The following is an 18,978-nucleotide window of genomic DNA, read 5'->3' as shown; positions in this document are numbered from 1 at the left end:
AAGACCTTCGGAAGAAATGAGGCTTTTTCTGAAGAAAGAAAAAAAAATAGCATATGATAATCTAACGATCTATAATTGTAATCAACCTTGAGAAGCAATACTATAAATTATCCTCGGATTGTGTCCGAGGAAGATCTTTCATTCAAATTCTTATAGTTAACTCCTTGTTTGTGCCATTGGGCACGAGGCCTATTCTTTCTTTGTTGTTTGAACCACTCAAAATCTAGATTTCAAGGCCACTCTACAAATTTATTGTAAAAGGTCTTTCAAGCTCATTCCCTTTGATTGTGGATTGAAGGTTCGACTTGTGTCCTTACAAATATAATCAAACTTATTCATAATTCATTTGATATGGAATTTAAACCCTATTGGAATTAAGATTTCTAATCAATTTGTTTGTTGCTATCTCATAAATCCCATAAAAAGTGGGAAAAAAAAAAGTCATATGAATAGAAAGAAAAAAGAAAACAATTTTTCTTTTTTTTATGGAAGAAGGAAAATTTTCTTTTATAAGCAAAGAAAAACAAACTTTTTTTTTTTAGAAGAACAAAAGTTTATTATATATAGAGACTTTTTTTTTTTGAAATGAAATAGAAGGTGTTCACTTCAAATTCAAATGCTTATTACCTTATTTATATTTTTTTTTACTTTATCCAAAAACATTTTTAGTAAATCGGTATGAACAATAATTATCTAAAAAAAAAAGAATCACGTGTGAAGAGAATAATTCTGTTGTTGAATACGTTGCTTTTTTTTTAACGGGTATTATGTTTTTTTTTTACACAAAGTAATATAATTTAAATTTTAAAAAAATGAATAGATAAAGATTGTTGCTGTTTTTTGTTTCTTTACGTGTACAATAAACTAAGTCAACCTATCCGAAATAAAACTTTAAATTGAATTAGAGTATATACAATAGCTTAAAAGTAAAATTTACTAAACTCAAATCATTCTAAAATGAAAATATAATAATAAAAGGATTAGATGAAGAGTTTGGATTGTAATCAAATTAATATTTTTATCAATTTAGAAATTATAGGAAAAGAAGATAATTACAAAAAAATTATATTTATTTTTTAAAAATTCTAAAAGAATTTTTGCAATTTAGTGCAACTACTCTAAAAAAAATTCTGCAATTTAATGCAATTACTTTGCGCAACCATAGCTTCTAAACCAAACTTTTATTATATAGTATATGATTTTCATTTATTGGTTGTTTTGTGATTAGTTCAAAATTTTAGTTGCAATTTTCTTCCTTTCTTGGTTGTTGTGATTAGTTCTTGATGTGTTGGATTTTGAATTAGTTGTAATGATTGGCAAGCTTTGGTGATAGAAATTGTCTTCAATTCTTGTGTGTGGATTTTTTGCACACAATATGTTTGTTGAAAGGAGTCAATGAGTGCAATTTCTGGTTTATTGTGAATTTGATTATCGTTGTTTTTTGAAAAATGCCTGGTGTCGTCTGGTAAAGTTGAATTGGAGGTTGAATGAAAATTTTGTGTGGGGTGGGAAATTTGAATTGATAATGGCATAAGTGACACCAATGGGCTTGCTTGGCTATGGCTATCCCAAGGATGCCTTTTGGATATCATTTGTGACCTTGTCCAACGCTTGTGTTTGAATGAGTATGAGACTTGTATTGTGCCTTTTGGAATGATTTGGATCCAATGGACTTGACATGTGTGATATTAGTGCATTTTGGAAATTGTGATTTTTATTTTACCTAAGAATTTGTGGAAATGCCTCAATGAAGTGGCTTTTAGTTATTTGGAGTGTTAATGTGTTTGCTTACAGTTGTGGTTTGTTTTAAGCTTGGTATTGAACAGGATTAGACTTTTTTTACTTTTGGCATGTGTTTTTTAGCTGGGTGGAAATGAATGATGACATGTTTGTTTGACTTTCCACTTGAGACATGATTCATGCAATGGTGAATCAATGCCTTGTGCATGACCATGTTATTGTGAGCACATATGTTGTTTTCAGCCTCCTCAAGATATAAATGTGTATCAAACATGTTAAACTTTGTAAACATGAACATATATCATGCACGAGAGGGGTTTGCTTGAGATTTACAACCTTGCTGGGATGATGTTTTACCTTGGTACTCCTGTAGGCTCTTGTTTTAAGCTCTTATGTTGGTGGGCCAAAATCAACCCACCATTGAATGGAAGATTCAAGAAGTGGGCTCTGGTCATTTCTTGGATTCAATTTTGAAGGATGATGAGCATCCAACTATGCAGAAGTATTAATCCCTTATGATCTTGAGCGCTCTTGGGCATTTTTGGAGACAAAGGAATACCTGGCACTTCCAGCATTTGGGTGAAGAGATCCTTATGATTGAAGTATTCACTGTCAGTTAATAATAATATCATGATTGGTGGGCTGTGCCTGAGAATGGACTATGACATTGGAGTCAACGAGAAACCTGGATTTATACCCATTACTCGCAACCAACTTCGACTTTGGGAGTGGCTCAGTGTGTCAAAGCCTTAATGCTTTTCATGTTGGGGAGTGCACTTATTTCAAGCACAGGGGATATGGTGTTCTTGTCGTACCTTCCTTACTTTGAAGACATTGATAGGAATAGGGTGGAGTTGCATATGCCACTTTTCCACCAAATTTTGCAGTACTTCCGTTTCACCTTCAAGAGCTCCAGAGGGTTGTGAGAGTTGATGCCTGTGTGAAGGGTAAGGCTTGTTGAGTTCAACTCTTTTTGAAATTCTTTCTACTTGGCAATCTCCCTACTGACTACTGAACCTGTTTTTGCAGTTTATGACCTATGAGTATTCTGGCTTTCAAACTTTAAAAGTGAAGGGTCCTCTTGAGAATGCCCTTCTGCAGGTTGCTAGATGGTCCACAACTAACCGAATGGCAAAGACCAAGAAGAGATTGTCTATTCAAGAATTGAGGCACTTCATTAACAAAATTATTATTGAAGTAATATGCTCAACCCCCCTTTTTGTTTTTCTAATTTTAATGTGCTCACATTTGCTGCAAGTACTTACAACAGTTCACCTTTAGATGAATTGGCATCCTTGAGCTCAGGTCCAACTTCCCCAGGATTTCACTATCTATCTTGATTTAAACAAGAAGGGGGTGTTGTTTGAATTTCCCTTGGGCAGGTTGTCACCAAATCCATAACACACAAATTTAGGTACATGACTAACTCATTGGTCTAGCAGCTCTCAGTTAAAGTTACTAAACTGCAAAATATAATAAAACTCCAAATAAATTAATTATCTAATAAATCTCTTACAACCCACAAAAATATCTATAACAGAAAAAGAAATTCCAAATATCATTTATCCAAAAGCTACACCACTAAGTTAAAACTTAATTTATTAGTTAAATCTTAATATGAAATCTTTCAATGAAAATTTAAGTAACAGACCCCAGCATGTAATTATACACAACACATGACATGGGCTTTATAGTCCAAGTCAATTGCATACAAGATGGGCTAACCTATGGGCCACATTTCTAGGTTCGCTATGTATTGGTCGGTCCCACTCACCCCCAGGTAAATTTATCTCCTCTTATTTCATGTTATCATCTCATATTTAATCATACTATATTAACTAGCATACAAAGCAGGCTCATAGTAAGCTTGGCCTAAAATACATGTGGAAGCCAGATACAAACAATCAACAAACTCCTATAAAATAAAAAAATAAAAATAAAAATAAAAAACTATTAACAAACTAATAAGTTCGATTGTCTTAAACATAATCATAGACCTGCGGTGGGATCCCAACTTCCATTGTTCCTTCCAACATTTGTGTCACTTTCTTCATAGAGGGCCTGAGAATCGGATCAGGATGAATGCACCATAATCCCACCAAGGCCATTCGCTCAAACCTTTTGAAATCGCTCAATACTTCTGGATCATGACCCACCACCATTTCTAGCTTCCCTGAAATCACACAGCTTAAAACCCAATTTGAAAGAATTAGATCATCCTTTTCACTCTCCTCCTCAACCCGGCTCAGTTCTATGTGCCTTCTTCCACAAATTATTTCAAGTAAAATTACACCAAAACTATAAACATCCACTTTGGAGGTTATAGGTGCCATCCTTAGCCATTCTGGTGCCATATATCCGATTGTTCCTCTAACATTAGTGTCAGTTCTAGTTTGTTGTTTGTCCAAAAGTTTAGACAGCCCAAAATCTGCTATCTTTGCAGTATAATTGACATCAAGCAGCACATTCTCAGGCTTGATGTCACAATGTATGATCTGAGCCTCACATTCTTCATGCAAGTAATGTAAGCCTCTTGCTATTTCAAACGCCATATCTGACCTTTGAAGCCAAGTGGGTCTCTTCCCCTCCTTAAACAGAAATTGTGACAATGTTCCATTTGGCATTAGCTCATAAACTAAAAGTCTCTGATCATTCTCAACGCAAAATCCCAACAGTCTAACCAAATTCCTATGATGCGTACGACCAATAATCTTCAGCTCTGTTGTAAATTCCTTCTCACTTTTCTCGGTGCCTTTTGTTAGCTCCTTCACAGCGATATCAATCTCAGCATCCTCTGAAGTTAGACTACCACTGTAAACTCTTCCAGAAGCACCACGACCAAGGATCTTACTAAATCCATTTGTCGCTTCACGCAGCTCTTGCAATGTGAATTCTCGAAAGTTAATTCCAATGGTCTTTGCATTTTGTGGCTTCTTTCCCTTCAATACATTTCGAATTGCAGGATGATAGTACAAGGCAAGTGCTCCAAACAACAAAGCAAAAGCAGCACTAATTATAAGGCCAATCGCCAATAAAACCCGTATATTAAAATTCTTCCTTTTTGTTGGAAGACCTGGCTCACTCTTCTTATTCGGTACCTTGATAAATGCCACCCTACCTTTGGTGGAAGCGCTCTTTCTTGCATTTAGCAGAGGCATCCTCTTCTTGAGACATCTAGAATCCACCCATGAAGCAGCCCAGGTATAACAATCATCCATTACAGCGTTCTTGCATCCCTCCACATTTACATCTCTCACTTGACCCAAGTCTCCCTCATAGACATCAGGTGGGAAATCAGCATCCTCAATTACCATCATGCTAAAGTTCCTCATTGGAGGGTCAGTGCAGTAATTCACTACGTTTTCCTGGTAGCATCCTTTAGACACATCACTTGGATCTAAAGGGATATAGCCCGGTAAGCAACCACAGCTCACCGTTTCATTATCCGATGAAGTGCACATGCCGTTTATGCCACATATGGAAGTCACGAAGCAAGGGTCATTACCAGCTCTCCACACCCTTTTCCATCCACTGCCATTTCTTTTATGGTAAATATACTGTTGCAAATTGCCATGATATTCAACTGTTGCTCGGTGGTAGTAGTCTTCAACTGGGCTTGTAATGCTCCTTGTTATAGAGTAAATGACATCACCAATGCCATTGACAAGGTACATGGAAGCATTACGATCAAATATTAGGCTCACGTTGTCTGCAAAGGTTTGTGTGGTCCAATAACCAGGATCAGAGTAATGGTAGGCAGAGAGCACCAGATTTCCATCAGTCTGCATTTCCAGCTTGAATTCCCCAGTTGAGTAATTGGAAATTCCTTTTGCATTGGAATAGAGCATTTGGCCTTCAACTAGAAATTGCCCCTGTAAGAGTGTGTCCGTTGGGGAATCAAAGCTCCGCCAAAGGATTCTTGAACTGTTATCTCTCAAGACAAAGTTTCCATTGTTTTCCATGGTGCCTACACTTGCTGCAGCTCCACTATATATTTGTAGATTACTACCATTAACATATGCGAGCACAAGCTCTCCAGCACTAGTCAGTTGGATCGATGACCCAGGTTCCACCGGGTAGTCACGGTTGGCTGACCAGACAAGTGTTTTCTCTGGAATTCTGTCAAACCAGACCCCAACAAGGTAGAGACTGCTTTGGAGAGCATAGAATCCAAATGCAAAATCACCAGAGAGGGACCGCAAAGAAGCATTGGATCCAGCAGTGATGCTGGAACCTAAGCTTATGTTGGGAGAAATCTGGGCATGTAAGCCACAGAAATTCAAAAATAATACTAGAACACAAGGAATGATTATCCTTACAACCATTTTTAAGTGCTTTGAGAATCCAGATAAGGATATATAAATCACTTTATAAGGAGCTTTCATAACAATTTTCTGACAGAGCCTTCTGGGGTATAAAACATGTTAATTTTTCACTGCTTTTCTTTTCCTTTTTTTTTTTTTTTTTTTTTTTTCTTGTTTTGGGGTTGTTGTAGACATGGCTTTTTATTATTGGTGTAACATTAATATCACCTAGGTCCATCACTGACACAACTTTTATTATGCACCAATTACAACATATTATATCAATAGGCAATTCATGATATGATACGTGTCCGTCACTTCTCATGTTTTACTAGGCAATGCACGTCACTCCCATGGTTCCTAGAAGCGTATCACTTTGAATTTTCAAGCCGTCCACCCCACACCACCACTATTGATTTACTGCTGCTGATTATTTATCAAATATACACACACACAAATATGCTGCTGATGACCCACCACACCTCTTATGATGCCATGAATTGTGCTGTCCTGTGGCCACAATTCATAGATATGGTGGGTTGTTTTTTCAAATGAAAAAGATGATTTGACTACTAACACATTTAAAACCATGCTTGTCCAAAATTTTGACTGCACACCAGAATTTTGCAATGCCAAAGTAACTCACTGGCTGCTCGGGTCATGTCCTACTAGCAAGACACTTCAAAGTTTGATTTGAAAAATTGACTGCAATCAAATTGACGATAACAAATCTGAGACATTACTTAACATATTATTTTTGTGTGAATATGTAAATAATGCATGTGTACATTAGCTTGCATTTTCTCCAGTTTCTTCAAATCCTACCTCTCTAAGTTGTTTCCCTCTGATCTCTCTCATTTAGTAAAAATGTCTGTTACTAGAATTCTTCTTTGGATTTTTACATTCATTCTCTCTTCACTTTTCTCTTGCTCTCAGATAAATAACGGAACAATTGACTTGGGTTCCAGCATCAGTGCAGGATCCAATTCTTCATGGAAATCATCTTCTGAAGATTTTGCTTTTGGATTCTACCCTCTTGTCACTGGCAAATACCTCGTTGGAATTTGGTTTGATAAGATCTCAGAGAAAACTCTGGTTTGGTCGTCAAATCGTGATGATCCAGCTGGTAAAGGATCCTCCATCAACTTAACTCTCACTGGCCAACTAGTGCTCACACACTCAAATGGGACTGAACTTTTCATATACAATGGCACATCTACAAATTCAGCTTCAATGAAAGATGATGGCAATTTTGTATTGCAAAATTCTTCCTCAGGAATCATCTGGCAGAGTTTCAATTTCCCCACAGACACTATTTTATTAGGACAAGCTTTGGTGATGGGCCAGAAGCTCTATTCCAATGCAAATGACACAGTTGACTACTCGACTGGCCGATACACGTTAGAGATTCAGGAATTGGATGGGAATGTTCTACTCTATGCTTTTCGATTTAGTGGTCCTGCTTACTGGTACACTGCTACTAAAGGCAATGTGAGCCTAGTTTTCAACCCGGCCACAGCTTTCATGTATGTTATTTCTGTGGAAGACAATTCAACCGCATTTAATATGACGAGTACGGTGCCCATTCCTATTAGTGATTACTATCACCGAGCAACTATCAATGACAAAGGAAATTTCCAACAGCTAGCTTTCTATAAAGGAAATGGTGCCAGCCAATGGGATGTTGTATGGGAGGCAATTAGCCAGCCTTGCACTGTGGATAATATTTGTGGGGTTTTTGGTTTTTGCACTACACCTGATAATAAAATGGTCAACTGCACATGCTTGCCTGGTTATTCACCTTGGGATCCAAACATTCCTTCCAAAGGATGTTACCCCAATGTAGTAATGGATTATTGTGCACCAAATTCTTTGGCTTTAAATTTCACTATTGAAAGACTTGATGATTCTGATGTCCCAAACTCTTATTTTGCAAATTTGGCAAAAATTGAACAAACAAATGAGGATGGTTGCAGGAAGGAAGTAATGGATGACTGTTTCTGTGTGGCTGGTGTTTTTAACGGCGCTGAAAATGTTTGTTACAAGAAGAAAATGCCTTTGGTGAATGCAAGAAGAAGCAACCCTGCCACTAATAATATGGTGACATTTCTAAAAGTCCCTGTGGAAGATAACAGTTGGAGCCGTAAGAATAAAAAGGAATCTCCATCCAGTGCTGTTCTGCTAGCAAGCTTTTTGTCATGCTCGGTACTTGCTGTGCTGTTTGCAGCCATTGCCATTTATCATCACCCTCTGGCTCAGCGCTATATACGTGTTCAGCCGCCTCCAAAACGGAAGCCAGTGGAGCTAAACTTGAAGGCATTTTCATTCCAAGATTTGCAAGGAGCAACAAATGGATTTGAGAATATATTAGGCCAAGGAGCATTTGGTACTGTTTACAGTGGGTTTCTAACCATAGAAGATGAAGAGGTTGAGGTAGCTGTTAAAAAGTTGGAGAAGGTGATTGAACAAGGTGAGAAGGAATTCCTAACAGAAGTACAAGTAATAGCTTTGACCCATCACAAGAATCTTGTGCGGTTGTTGGGCTACTGTAATGAGCAAAATCACCGGCTTCTGGTTTATGAGCTAATGAAGAATGGGACTTTATCCAACTTCCTATTTGGGGAAGGGGAAAGACCCAGCTGGGAAAGTAGAGCTGAAATTGCTCTTGGGATTGCAAGAGGCTTGTTATATTTGCATGAAGAGTGTGATACCCAGATCATCCATTGTGACATAAAGCCACAAAATGTTCTTCTTGACAACAATTACACTGCTAAGATAGCAGATTTTGGCCTAGCAAAACTATTGATGAAGGATCAAACTCGAACAAGAACCAATGTAAGAGGAACTATGGGATATATAGCACCAGAATGGCTAAAAAATGCACCAGTAACGACTAAGGTGGATGTTTACAGCTTTGGGGTCATGTTGTTTGAGATTATCTTTTGTAGAAAGCATATGGAGTTGCATCCAGGTGATGAATCAATGGAGATTGAGTACACGATTCTAACAGATTGGATTTTGAGCTGTGTGAGAGCTGGGAACTTAGAAACCACTGTAAGTCATGATTTTGAAGTTTTAAATGATTACAAAAGGTTTGAGAGGATGGTTATGGTTGGAGTATGGTGCATATGTTCTAATCCAACTCTACGGCCATCTATGAAGAAGGTTGTTCAAATGTTAGAAGGTACTGTTGAAGTTGATGTTCCCCCTCTGAATGATGCACAAATGTTTTAAGAGAATTTTTACTACCCTCTGTTTATGTTTCCAGTTTTGATTTAGCTTGTGAACTACCTCAATTTGCAGCATGGTTTATACTTAATAAAACTCTCTTCTTCTTTTTCGCTAAAAGAGCCTCTTATTATTTAGAGATCACCATGTTACTGTCAAACAAGCGTGCACATTGTATGTGCTAAGCCATGGCTTCCATTAGTACCATAAAAGATCATTAGAAGGCAGAAGAAAAATCATTCTAGACAATACTTTAGAAAGCGAGAGCCAAATGAAATATATATTGGGTCTGTTTAAGAATAACTTATCTAACTTTTTGTTGAAAGTATATTAAAGTATACTTGTACTTTGAAATTTTTTTAAAAAGTGAGGTTTTAAAAAAAAAAATATAAATAAAAGCTAAATTTGCCTTTTTTTGAGTTTTGTGGGCTCAAAGATCAAGTAATTCAACAGCTCATGCAGCGGCTAAATTTGCTCTTAGCTCTTGTCAGTCCTGTTTTAATAATGGCAATCTTCCTCTCTATATCGAGTCTGTTTGTAAGGTGGATTGCCAAGCTTGTAGTTTTGTTTCTGTTTAATGACATTGAAGTTTAGCCAAAAAAAAAGAAGTTAAGGCTTAAAACTGATGCCAAAACTCATCCATAAAGTATACCTTCTTCATTGTTTAGATGTTCAAGAGTTCCTCCTTGATGTACCATCGAGCCTCATAGTTTGGTTGATACCTCAACGTCTCCCACTAAATTGAATGTAATTTTCTTTTCTTTCTATTTTTCCATCAAAAAGGGAATAACGTTAGGAACACCAAAAAAATAATAATAATAATAATAAATTTTTTTTTAAAAGTTGCCACAACTCACCATATGGCTTTTTGTGAGTGGTAGAGGTGTGAACCTACCATTTTACCTCCATCACTGACCGCCACGTGACGAGTTATGTCAAAAGTTATAAACTTTTTTTTTGTGTCCCTAGTATTTTTCTAAAACTAACATCTTGGAGATGAATTTTTTTTTTTTTACAAGATAAAATTTCTACTCTAACCTAATCTAAACGTGTATGTATGTGAACCTCCCTTTTGGAGACCTAAACCCCGACACTTACCCCCCACACATTACAAATATTTATATTTTTAAAGCGGCCACTGCACCAAGGGTATGTAGTGGTGGAGATGAAAATTTGTTATTGTAATTTGTTCTTGCTCTCTTTAATGAGAAGAAAGAATTAAGGTTTAAATCCTCTTTTATGTTATTGTAACTATTGTGCTATTGTTTTGTGTGTCCATACATATTCAAAATGGCATGGCGTAAATGAAATTAATCAATCAACTTGAATATTCTACAACAATCCTTTTGAAATTTCAAACTCCATGGACCACCAACCCATGAAAATCTCAAAGGTTATAATTAATCAGGTAGTAAGTGACTTTTTTCTTATGACATTTTAAGAGCAAACACATCAGCTCATATAAAAATTTCCTCTATTTTACACAAAAAACCTCCTTTTAAAATTTTACACATTCATTTTTACAAATTACCCACATCAGTTCATCTATCCTACTCCCACTATTAATTAAATAATAATTTCCTCACTTTTTTTATTAATTCTCTCAACTAACCTTCGCGCCTCTTCATTTCATTTTCTTCTCTTCTTCAGTTCTGATTAATTTCTCTCTCTCTCTCTCTCTCTCTCTCTCTCTCTCTCTCTCTCTTCATTTCTTCTCTTCATTTCTCTCTCTCTCTCACTCTCTCTCTACCCAGATCATCTCTCTCACTCTCTCTCTACCCAAATCAACGCTCGATCCGAGCTCCAATCCAGCGCTCCGAGCGTGATCCGAGCTCCAATCCAGCGCTCCGAGCGCGATCCGATCTTCGATCCAATCGCTCCGAGCACCGATCCACTCCGATACGCTCCGATCCAGTCGCTCCGAGCACCGATCCGAGTTCCGATCCACTCTGATCCAAGCTCCGACCGCTCCGATCAAGCGCCGATCTGTATTTGTGTATCTATGTTTTTTTTTTTTTTTTGAGCAAGTGTCTGTGTTGAGTTTTAGTTGGGTTGGTTGAGAACGGAAAGGAGAGAGAAAAAAAGGAGCGAACGGAAATGATAAAATAATGCTATAAACGAGCTATAGTAACCGTGTAAATTTACACGTTACTGTAGCTCGGGGATAGGTTTACAAAATTTTAGACATTTTTAAACCCATTGATGTGGGTGGGTGTTTTTTTGCTCAAAATGTGTAAAATTGGTAGTTAGGTTTATTTTAGAAACTTTTACATCCACTGATGTAGATACTCTAAGTGTAACAAGGATCGCCTGAAACGTGTCCCCTAAAAGTCTACGATAAAAAATAGGTGGGGCATTTCTGAGACAAAAACTCCATACCCTTCAACGCTAATTTTTTACTAATATATCAAATCGTGTAAATTTGCCAAGATTTAGATGATAGATGCATGGAATCAACATTGTCGCTATGATAACAACAGCAACGATAACAACATGTCAGCCTAACTATCACACATTCGTTGCATTGGTTTCTAACCACGCCATGCAAAGTCTGCTAATAAAATATGAAATATGTTCAGACTTCAGAGTGAAATCCATTATTTTCTTTTGACCATGAATTCTATGTATTGTTTGTCAGATTCATACAAAAGTCCATGGACCTATCTGCACTTTTGACTTTGGAGTTTTGATTAATGTACGTATCTGTAATTGGAAAGAAAAGGACCTCTAGACCTTTCTAAGTTGTTAATAGCCGGCAGGCCCGGCACATGTGATTGGTATACGAGTGACAACATTTTTTACCATTAAAAATATAACTTATTGTAATTGATGTATAATTAAACACCAAGGAAAGTAATGTTATTCTAATTATTTTTAGAGTCATGCTAACGAGTGCCCTTAGGGCACTGGTTAACAATGATAAAGACCAAATTATTCTGTTTAAAACTTTTAAAAGGGCCAATTATTTATTTGAATAAAATTGATTAATTAGACTTAGTTTTTTTTTTTAGCTTTGCTATTGGTGATATTTGTTGTTGCACAAATGTTTTTGGGTTAGTATATGTTGTTTTAGAATTTAGATTTATAAATTTTTTAATGATCTTTACAATGAGGAAAATGCTAGAGGTATATTGTTAATATAATAAGTAATTATTGATAAGTAAAAAAGTGACGTAAGTGAAATGCCTAAATGTGAACCAATAAGAATTTATGCATCAACAGTTTATAAAAATATTGTAAATAAGTTTGTAACTGTAACGTTCTTCTAAAACGAATTAATGGTATTATTAAGGGGAAAAAATGTAATTTTTATAAAACAAAATTGCTAAAATTAATGCATATACATACATACATACATATATATATATATATATTTCTGTCTTTCTTTTTAATTTAGAGGGGCCATTGCCCCCATGGTCAATGAATGTCTCCATCCCTGACTAGGACTCTGAAAGTCCAAATAGGCAAGGCTAAAATTAGGTTAAATGTCTCATCTCTCAAAAATTGTTACAATTCAATTCAAATTTGTTTTCGTAAGACGCAACATTTATCATTTAACATGTTGCGTCTTAAGATAACAAATATGAATTGAATTGTAACAATTTTGGAGAGATGTGAGACATTTAACATAATTTTAGCCTTGCCTATTTGGACTTTCAGAGTCATAGTCAGGGATGGAGGCATACATTGACCATGGGGTCAATGGCCTCCCTAAGTTATAAAAAATAAAAATAAAAAAAGATATAAATATATGCATTAATTTGAGTAATTTTGTTCTATAAAATTACATTTTGCCCCCTTAGCAATATCATTGATTCTTTTTAGAGTAACATTACAATTACAAACTTTTTTACGACATTTTTATAAACTGTTGACGCACAAATTCTTATTAGTTCACATTCGGGCATATCACTTACATTACTTTTTTATTTATTAATAATCACTTATTATATCAGCAATATACCTCTAGCACTTTCCTAATTGTAAAGGCCATTAAAAATTTATAAATCTAAATTCGAAAACAACATATACTAGCCCAAAAACATTTGTGCAACAACAAAAATCACCAATAGCAAAGCTAAAAATTTATTAAAAAAAAATAAAAGAAAAAAAGAGTCCAATTAACCAATTTTACTCAAACAAACAACGAGCCTTTTCAAAAGTTTTAAACAAAATAATTTTATTTATATAATTATCTATCAAAGTATTAAACAAAAAAAGAGTCCAATTGACCAATTTTAAACAATTTATATATATATATATATATATACACATACACACATACATACATATACATACACACCTCAACAACTAAGAAGTCACCGAACTAGAGTTCAGAGTTTCCCCTTAACTCAAACTCTTGTCTTTGTCCCTAGTCCTAGTTAATGTGAAAGACATTAAGCTCCCACGAAGAATGATGGAAACTTCAAGCTCATATTAGTCATAGTTCCTTGGCTAAGTTCTCTTTGAATTTGGGGAAGGAATTTATTTTTTCTAAAAATTGGTGCTACCCATATAATAATCCTAGCAATATGATGACAAATCTCATTATGTCGTTATTTTTTTAAGGGAATTCATTTCAAAACTCTATCCATTCAACAAAACACACACAAACACAAAGATCATTCATAAATAAAATTGAAATTCATATAAATATATTTTTACAAAGAATTTCTAACTACCATGAAGGAACTCCATTGGACTTGGTTATATTAACAAGTTTTAGATCATTCCTGTTTGAGTAATGGATTGCTTTCGAAAAAATTTGCCGGTCGAAGCTCGAATCCACCATGTAGTGTTGGCATCACTGGGAAATCTACTTGGTATGGAACATGGTGAAACCCAACTGTGTACCATAGAACTATATCTTTGTTGTCAATTGCTCTATTCCTGCACATACAATATACATGCCATTTATTGTAAACAGATGAGATCTATGCATGGTGGATCTATATCATGACAAATTGAAAGGTTTTTCTTTTTGATTTATGAGGCTGTAAACTTGTAATTGAACTAGTGTCACTTGGCTGTATCACCAATCAAGAATGTTAAATTTCATGACTCAATTCCACGTAGCTTAGCAATAGATTACTATAGCTGAGCTAAATGATTTTTGAAGCAAAGGATCAAAATAGTGTATAGAATTTTTTTTCCCAATATAATTTAAACACATAACATTCATCTCACTATAACTTATAATTAGGGTCTATTTAGATAGCACTTATTTTACTAAAATGAAAACTTATTACTGAAAATACTGTAGCAAAATATTTTTTAAATAGCAAAAAAGTGTTCACACTGTGCCGTGAATCTACATTTTTCTTCATTTGTTTGATACAGTTCTATGAGTCTCACGCTTAAAACATGTGAACAGTACTTAACGTTGCAAAATGTGTTATCCAAACGCACGCTTAGTTCAAAACTTTCGAGAGTCTTTGTGGCGCAGTCGTATTGCCCAATTCTACCATAAACCAAAACTTATACTCTTCTTTAAAATTATTTTTTCTTTGTAAATTTGATTTTATATCATAATCCTATAAAAGCCATACTTTATCTTTGGCTCCAAATGGCTAAGCCATCATCTCCTCGACTGTGGTCAGCATAGAACCCTCCAGGCCACCGCTCTGACTTATTATAGGCAGTCACCCATACTTGATACTTTGTATAAGCAGCTCTAATCTGAGGGTAATCATCATTAGATAAAAGAGAATTAACCGGTTGTCCAGTAATCAGCCGGTAACCCACATGATTCCCAAGCCTTGTCTTCTTGTTTGGATTCACTACTAAAAGTTCACTTGGCTCCAAGCCAAGCTGGATCCTAGCCTTTACTTCAGTTTTGGCAGTTTGTTTAACTACTGTCCAATAACTTCTTCTAGGTGAAGTAGTGTTTGTGTTTTGGTTTGATACTCTTATCGTTTCTAACTTGGCTTTGACAAAGGAGTTGTCGTTACCATCAACATCAAGGTCAAGATAGTATGTGAGTAAGTGGTCGTGGTGTACAGCAATGGTGTTTTCTGCTACTAAGGGTCCGTACTCGTTTTCCATTATATGGTTGGTATTTGTGTATGGCGTAGCCTTCATCATTAGTATACCTGTCAAATCCACCTAGAAAAAAAAAGAAGGAAAATATAATATTTGTAAGTGTGGTTGATATTATTTATTTTGATGAGATAAAAATAAATATAATTTCACTAAACAATATATATATATATAGAGAGAGAGAGAGAGAGAGAGAGAGAGAGATTTTAAAAAGTTTTATCTAAGAAAAAAAATTGACTTAAATTATAAATTTAACCATAAAATGCTGCTTAAGGGAAAAACAATACCGATTCTACCTTTTTCAGTAAAAAAATTCCACCGAAATAACATTGTTTTGGAAATGGAAAAAAAAACTAAAATAAATAGTGAGATTGGACAAAACTAGACCTAATGACTAAATTGAAAACAAATTAAAGTTAACAAACGAAGTGAAAAATAACTTCTTAGATTTCATAGGGTACTCTATTAATAGATTTCTTTAAATCTTAACTTTTCTTTTATGATTTAAGTGTCTAGATTCTGCTATATTAACATTTTGCTTACAGTATTCTTAAAATAATATAATAATGTTGCAAAAAAAAATAATTAAAATTATTATTAATGGAATGCTAACATGACAAAATCTAAACTATTAAATCATTAAAAAATAGTAAAAAATTAAAGAAATCTATTTAGTAGAGTACTTTAAAAAATCTAAAAGATCTAAATTTCAAAAAAAAAAAAAAAATTTTACTATATTAGAACCTTTGGTTGGGTCTTCAAGTACTTTGGAATTGGTTTCTCAAAAAAAAAAAAAAAAAAAAAAAAAAGCTCTAAAGCTCTTTCCTACTGGAATTGAGGCCCAACTTGAAAATCAATGTGCCAGCCCAAGCTCAGACCAATCCATCTGACCCCAAAAACCTAGGCCTAATTTCATATGGTCCACGAGGTGGGCTTTGGGCTCTGTATACATGAAACAAATTGTGTTTCGAAGAACAAATATTATGGGTGATCAATAATAACAATCTGGGTTTCTTACGTATTATATTAGTTATTACCAGCATCTGTATCTAATTTACGGTGGTTGCTAATTTATTTTACTCTTCACAAGAAGTAATGTTCATCTAGTCACCGATTATGAATTGAAAGAAATTTTTTTAGAATGAAAAAGTTGAATCTTACCCCAACTTTGATGGTGCCACTTTGTTTGAATTCCCAATCAAGAATATAATCATAATTACCCACTATAGCCACCATTCTAACCACCAAAGTAATTTCTGGCTCCCCACTTCTTATCTGAAAGGCCAACCACTTTACTTTAACATTACATGAACATAAATTAAAGGGTAAATTATACTTTTGGTCCCTTAAGTTTAGGATAAGTTCGATTTTTTATTTTTTATTTTTAATTTGATTTTAAGACTTTAGAAAGGGAAAATTTCCGTCACTTGAATTGGGAAAAGTTTGGTTTTGGTACCCCCTAAATATGGGGTTCGTTCAATTTTAGTTAGGGTTGCAAATGCTTATGAACAACTCAGGCTTAGCTTGGGAGGAAAAAAAAAATCATTTATTTAGCAAATGAGTCAAACTCAAATCGAAGTTTAAATTAGAATATTAAACAAACCAAGCTTAATAATAATAATCATTTTTAAGCTTAATAATATTAAACAAGCCAAGCTCGTGAGTATAAGTAATGGCTGTAATGCCAACTTAATTAAAGTTATATTATGTTATATATTTATATGTATAAATGTTTAAAATATACTTATATAGACTAAATATTGAATTGTGTAAGTTTGTAACTAATTAAGTTCATAAGATATCAAATGATTATTTCTAATTTATTGCATGGTGTAATTTAAAAAAATATAATATTGTTGAATTTAATTTTATAAGTTCATAAATGAAAATCATTCTATTTAATTAACCTATATATTATAATTTGAAATATAAATTAGTTAATAATTATGAGCATATATTTGTGAATGAGTAAACAATTTTAGTTGTAGTGGTTACTATGCATTGAGAAAAGAATAAGTTAATTAAGTAGTTTATGAACAAGCTTGTAGTTTGAGCTTATTCAACAATAAACTAAACTTAAAACATGTATTCTAATTTAGCAATGAGCTCAAACTCAACTCACGTTTGAAATAAAGTTAAATGATAATCATAAACTTTTAATATTGGACGCGGCTCAACTTGTTTACAACCTAACATTAGTCCTTTAAATATGTTGTTGGTTTGATTCATTCCTAAAATATGAGGTGTCATGTAAACAAACAAAAATAAAAAGACAGACCAAATAGTTCCCCAATTTGGAATTTTAGAGAACAAAATCGAAATTACCCCAAAATTTAAGGACCAAAAGTAAATTAACAAAATTTAAAAATAAGAAATAAAAATCCAAAACAAGAACCATAAATAAACCATTCATAAGCACAGCTAGACTTACCACTTTGCCTGGAACAATAATTTCTGTATGTCTCCAAGCTACATCACCAGCATACCGCTCAAAAATGCAAATAGCCCTTGGTACCTTTTGTGCTTGTCCATCTGCCCCAAGGCCCCCAATCATATACCCATCTATAATTGCAGCATTCCCTGGCAATCATAAAATGGCTGTAGAGTATCAGCTGTACGCCCAAATCCAAATTCACCAATGTCCATGAATGTCCTATAATACCATTCACTTGTAGGATCCATATATGGAACAAATGTCTCAGATACATGTCCTCTATACAACACCCGCCTAAACTTTCTTTTCCTGTCATCAAATATTGAAGCTGTTGATATGATGACACCTGCTCGAGCATTGAATCCCACATGGAAATTCCAATTACCCCATTTAACATTTTGGCCCTCAATTGTGAACCCACCATTTGTTACGTTACAAGTAGTAGAATTATGCTTCCCTTTTGGTGATTGAAAATCAGTACCCTCAGCTTTAGGCACAGATGCTCTATTGTCTGTCAGTGTACATTGTAATCTTCATTGAATCAACATCAATTAGTACACTTATTCCTTGAATAGGCCTGGCAAACACATTAATCGACCCTCCACCATAAAAGCATGCGACTTTGAGAGTTCTTTTGTAACACGTTCACCAAACCAACCTATTGTAAAGGGTACACAAGAAACTTCAGATAAATTCAAGCCCCTTCTTAGAATTGACTTCTTGAATTTTGGATACTTCAAAGGCAATTTGCTAGCTCGAAAAAGTTCACTAAAAGTGAGAGGAGGATAGCCATAACCACTATAGACTTGGTTTAATATGATTGAGCCAATGGTTAAGTCTACAATGAGTTCGTAGGTCTCACCTCTTGCTCGAATTACAACCTTGGCTTGACGATTAGGCTTGATTTCTTTATAAGAAAGCCACTTTAGGACATCTTGTTTATCTGGTTCTTCAACATCAACAAAATGAAATGTTAGGCTAGGAAGAGAACCAAGGTGAGACTTTTCAATTATGTGCCTTATTTGGTCAATTTCTGTAGGGTTGAGAGGGTCTAGAGGGTGAAAAAGACTAGACCCGAAGCAGCATTGTAGGACAAAAGATAGAACTAGGAATGGAATTTTCATGGATACTGCTTAATGAATTCAAAGAAGAATTGGTTAAGTTTTGGTGCTAGCAGGCAACCCACCATTTGGGACTACATAGTAAGACATATTATAATTTATTGTACCACCT

General features: G+C 34.7%; 1 protein-coding gene and 1 pseudogene across 1 annotated transcript; one reads left to right on the top strand and one right to left on the bottom strand.

Annotated features, from left to right (window-relative positions):
- Positions 1–3,397: 3,397 nt before the first annotated feature.
- Positions 3,398–18,869, bottom strand: LOC142624311 (uncharacterized; annotated as a pseudogene).
- Positions 6,670–9,392, top strand: LOC142623782 (G-type lectin S-receptor-like serine/threonine-protein kinase LECRK2). Its single transcript, XM_075797241.1, has one exon. It carries the CDS (start codon positions 6,825–6,827, stop codon positions 9,276–9,278), a length of 2,454 nt encoding a protein of 817 aa, XP_075653356.1. The 5' UTR covers positions 6,670–6,824; the 3' UTR covers positions 9,279–9,392.
- Positions 18,870–18,978: the final 109 nt, after the last annotated feature.

Source organism: Castanea sativa, chromosome 2 (assembly GCF_040712315.1).
Source record: "Castanea sativa cultivar Marrone di Chiusa Pesio chromosome 2, ASM4071231v1".
Lineage (NCBI taxonomy): Eukaryota > Viridiplantae > Streptophyta > Magnoliopsida > Fagales > Fagaceae > Castanea > Castanea sativa.
The sequence above is the reverse complement of the archived record's forward strand: the minus strand, read 5'-3'. Positions and strand labels throughout refer to the sequence as shown.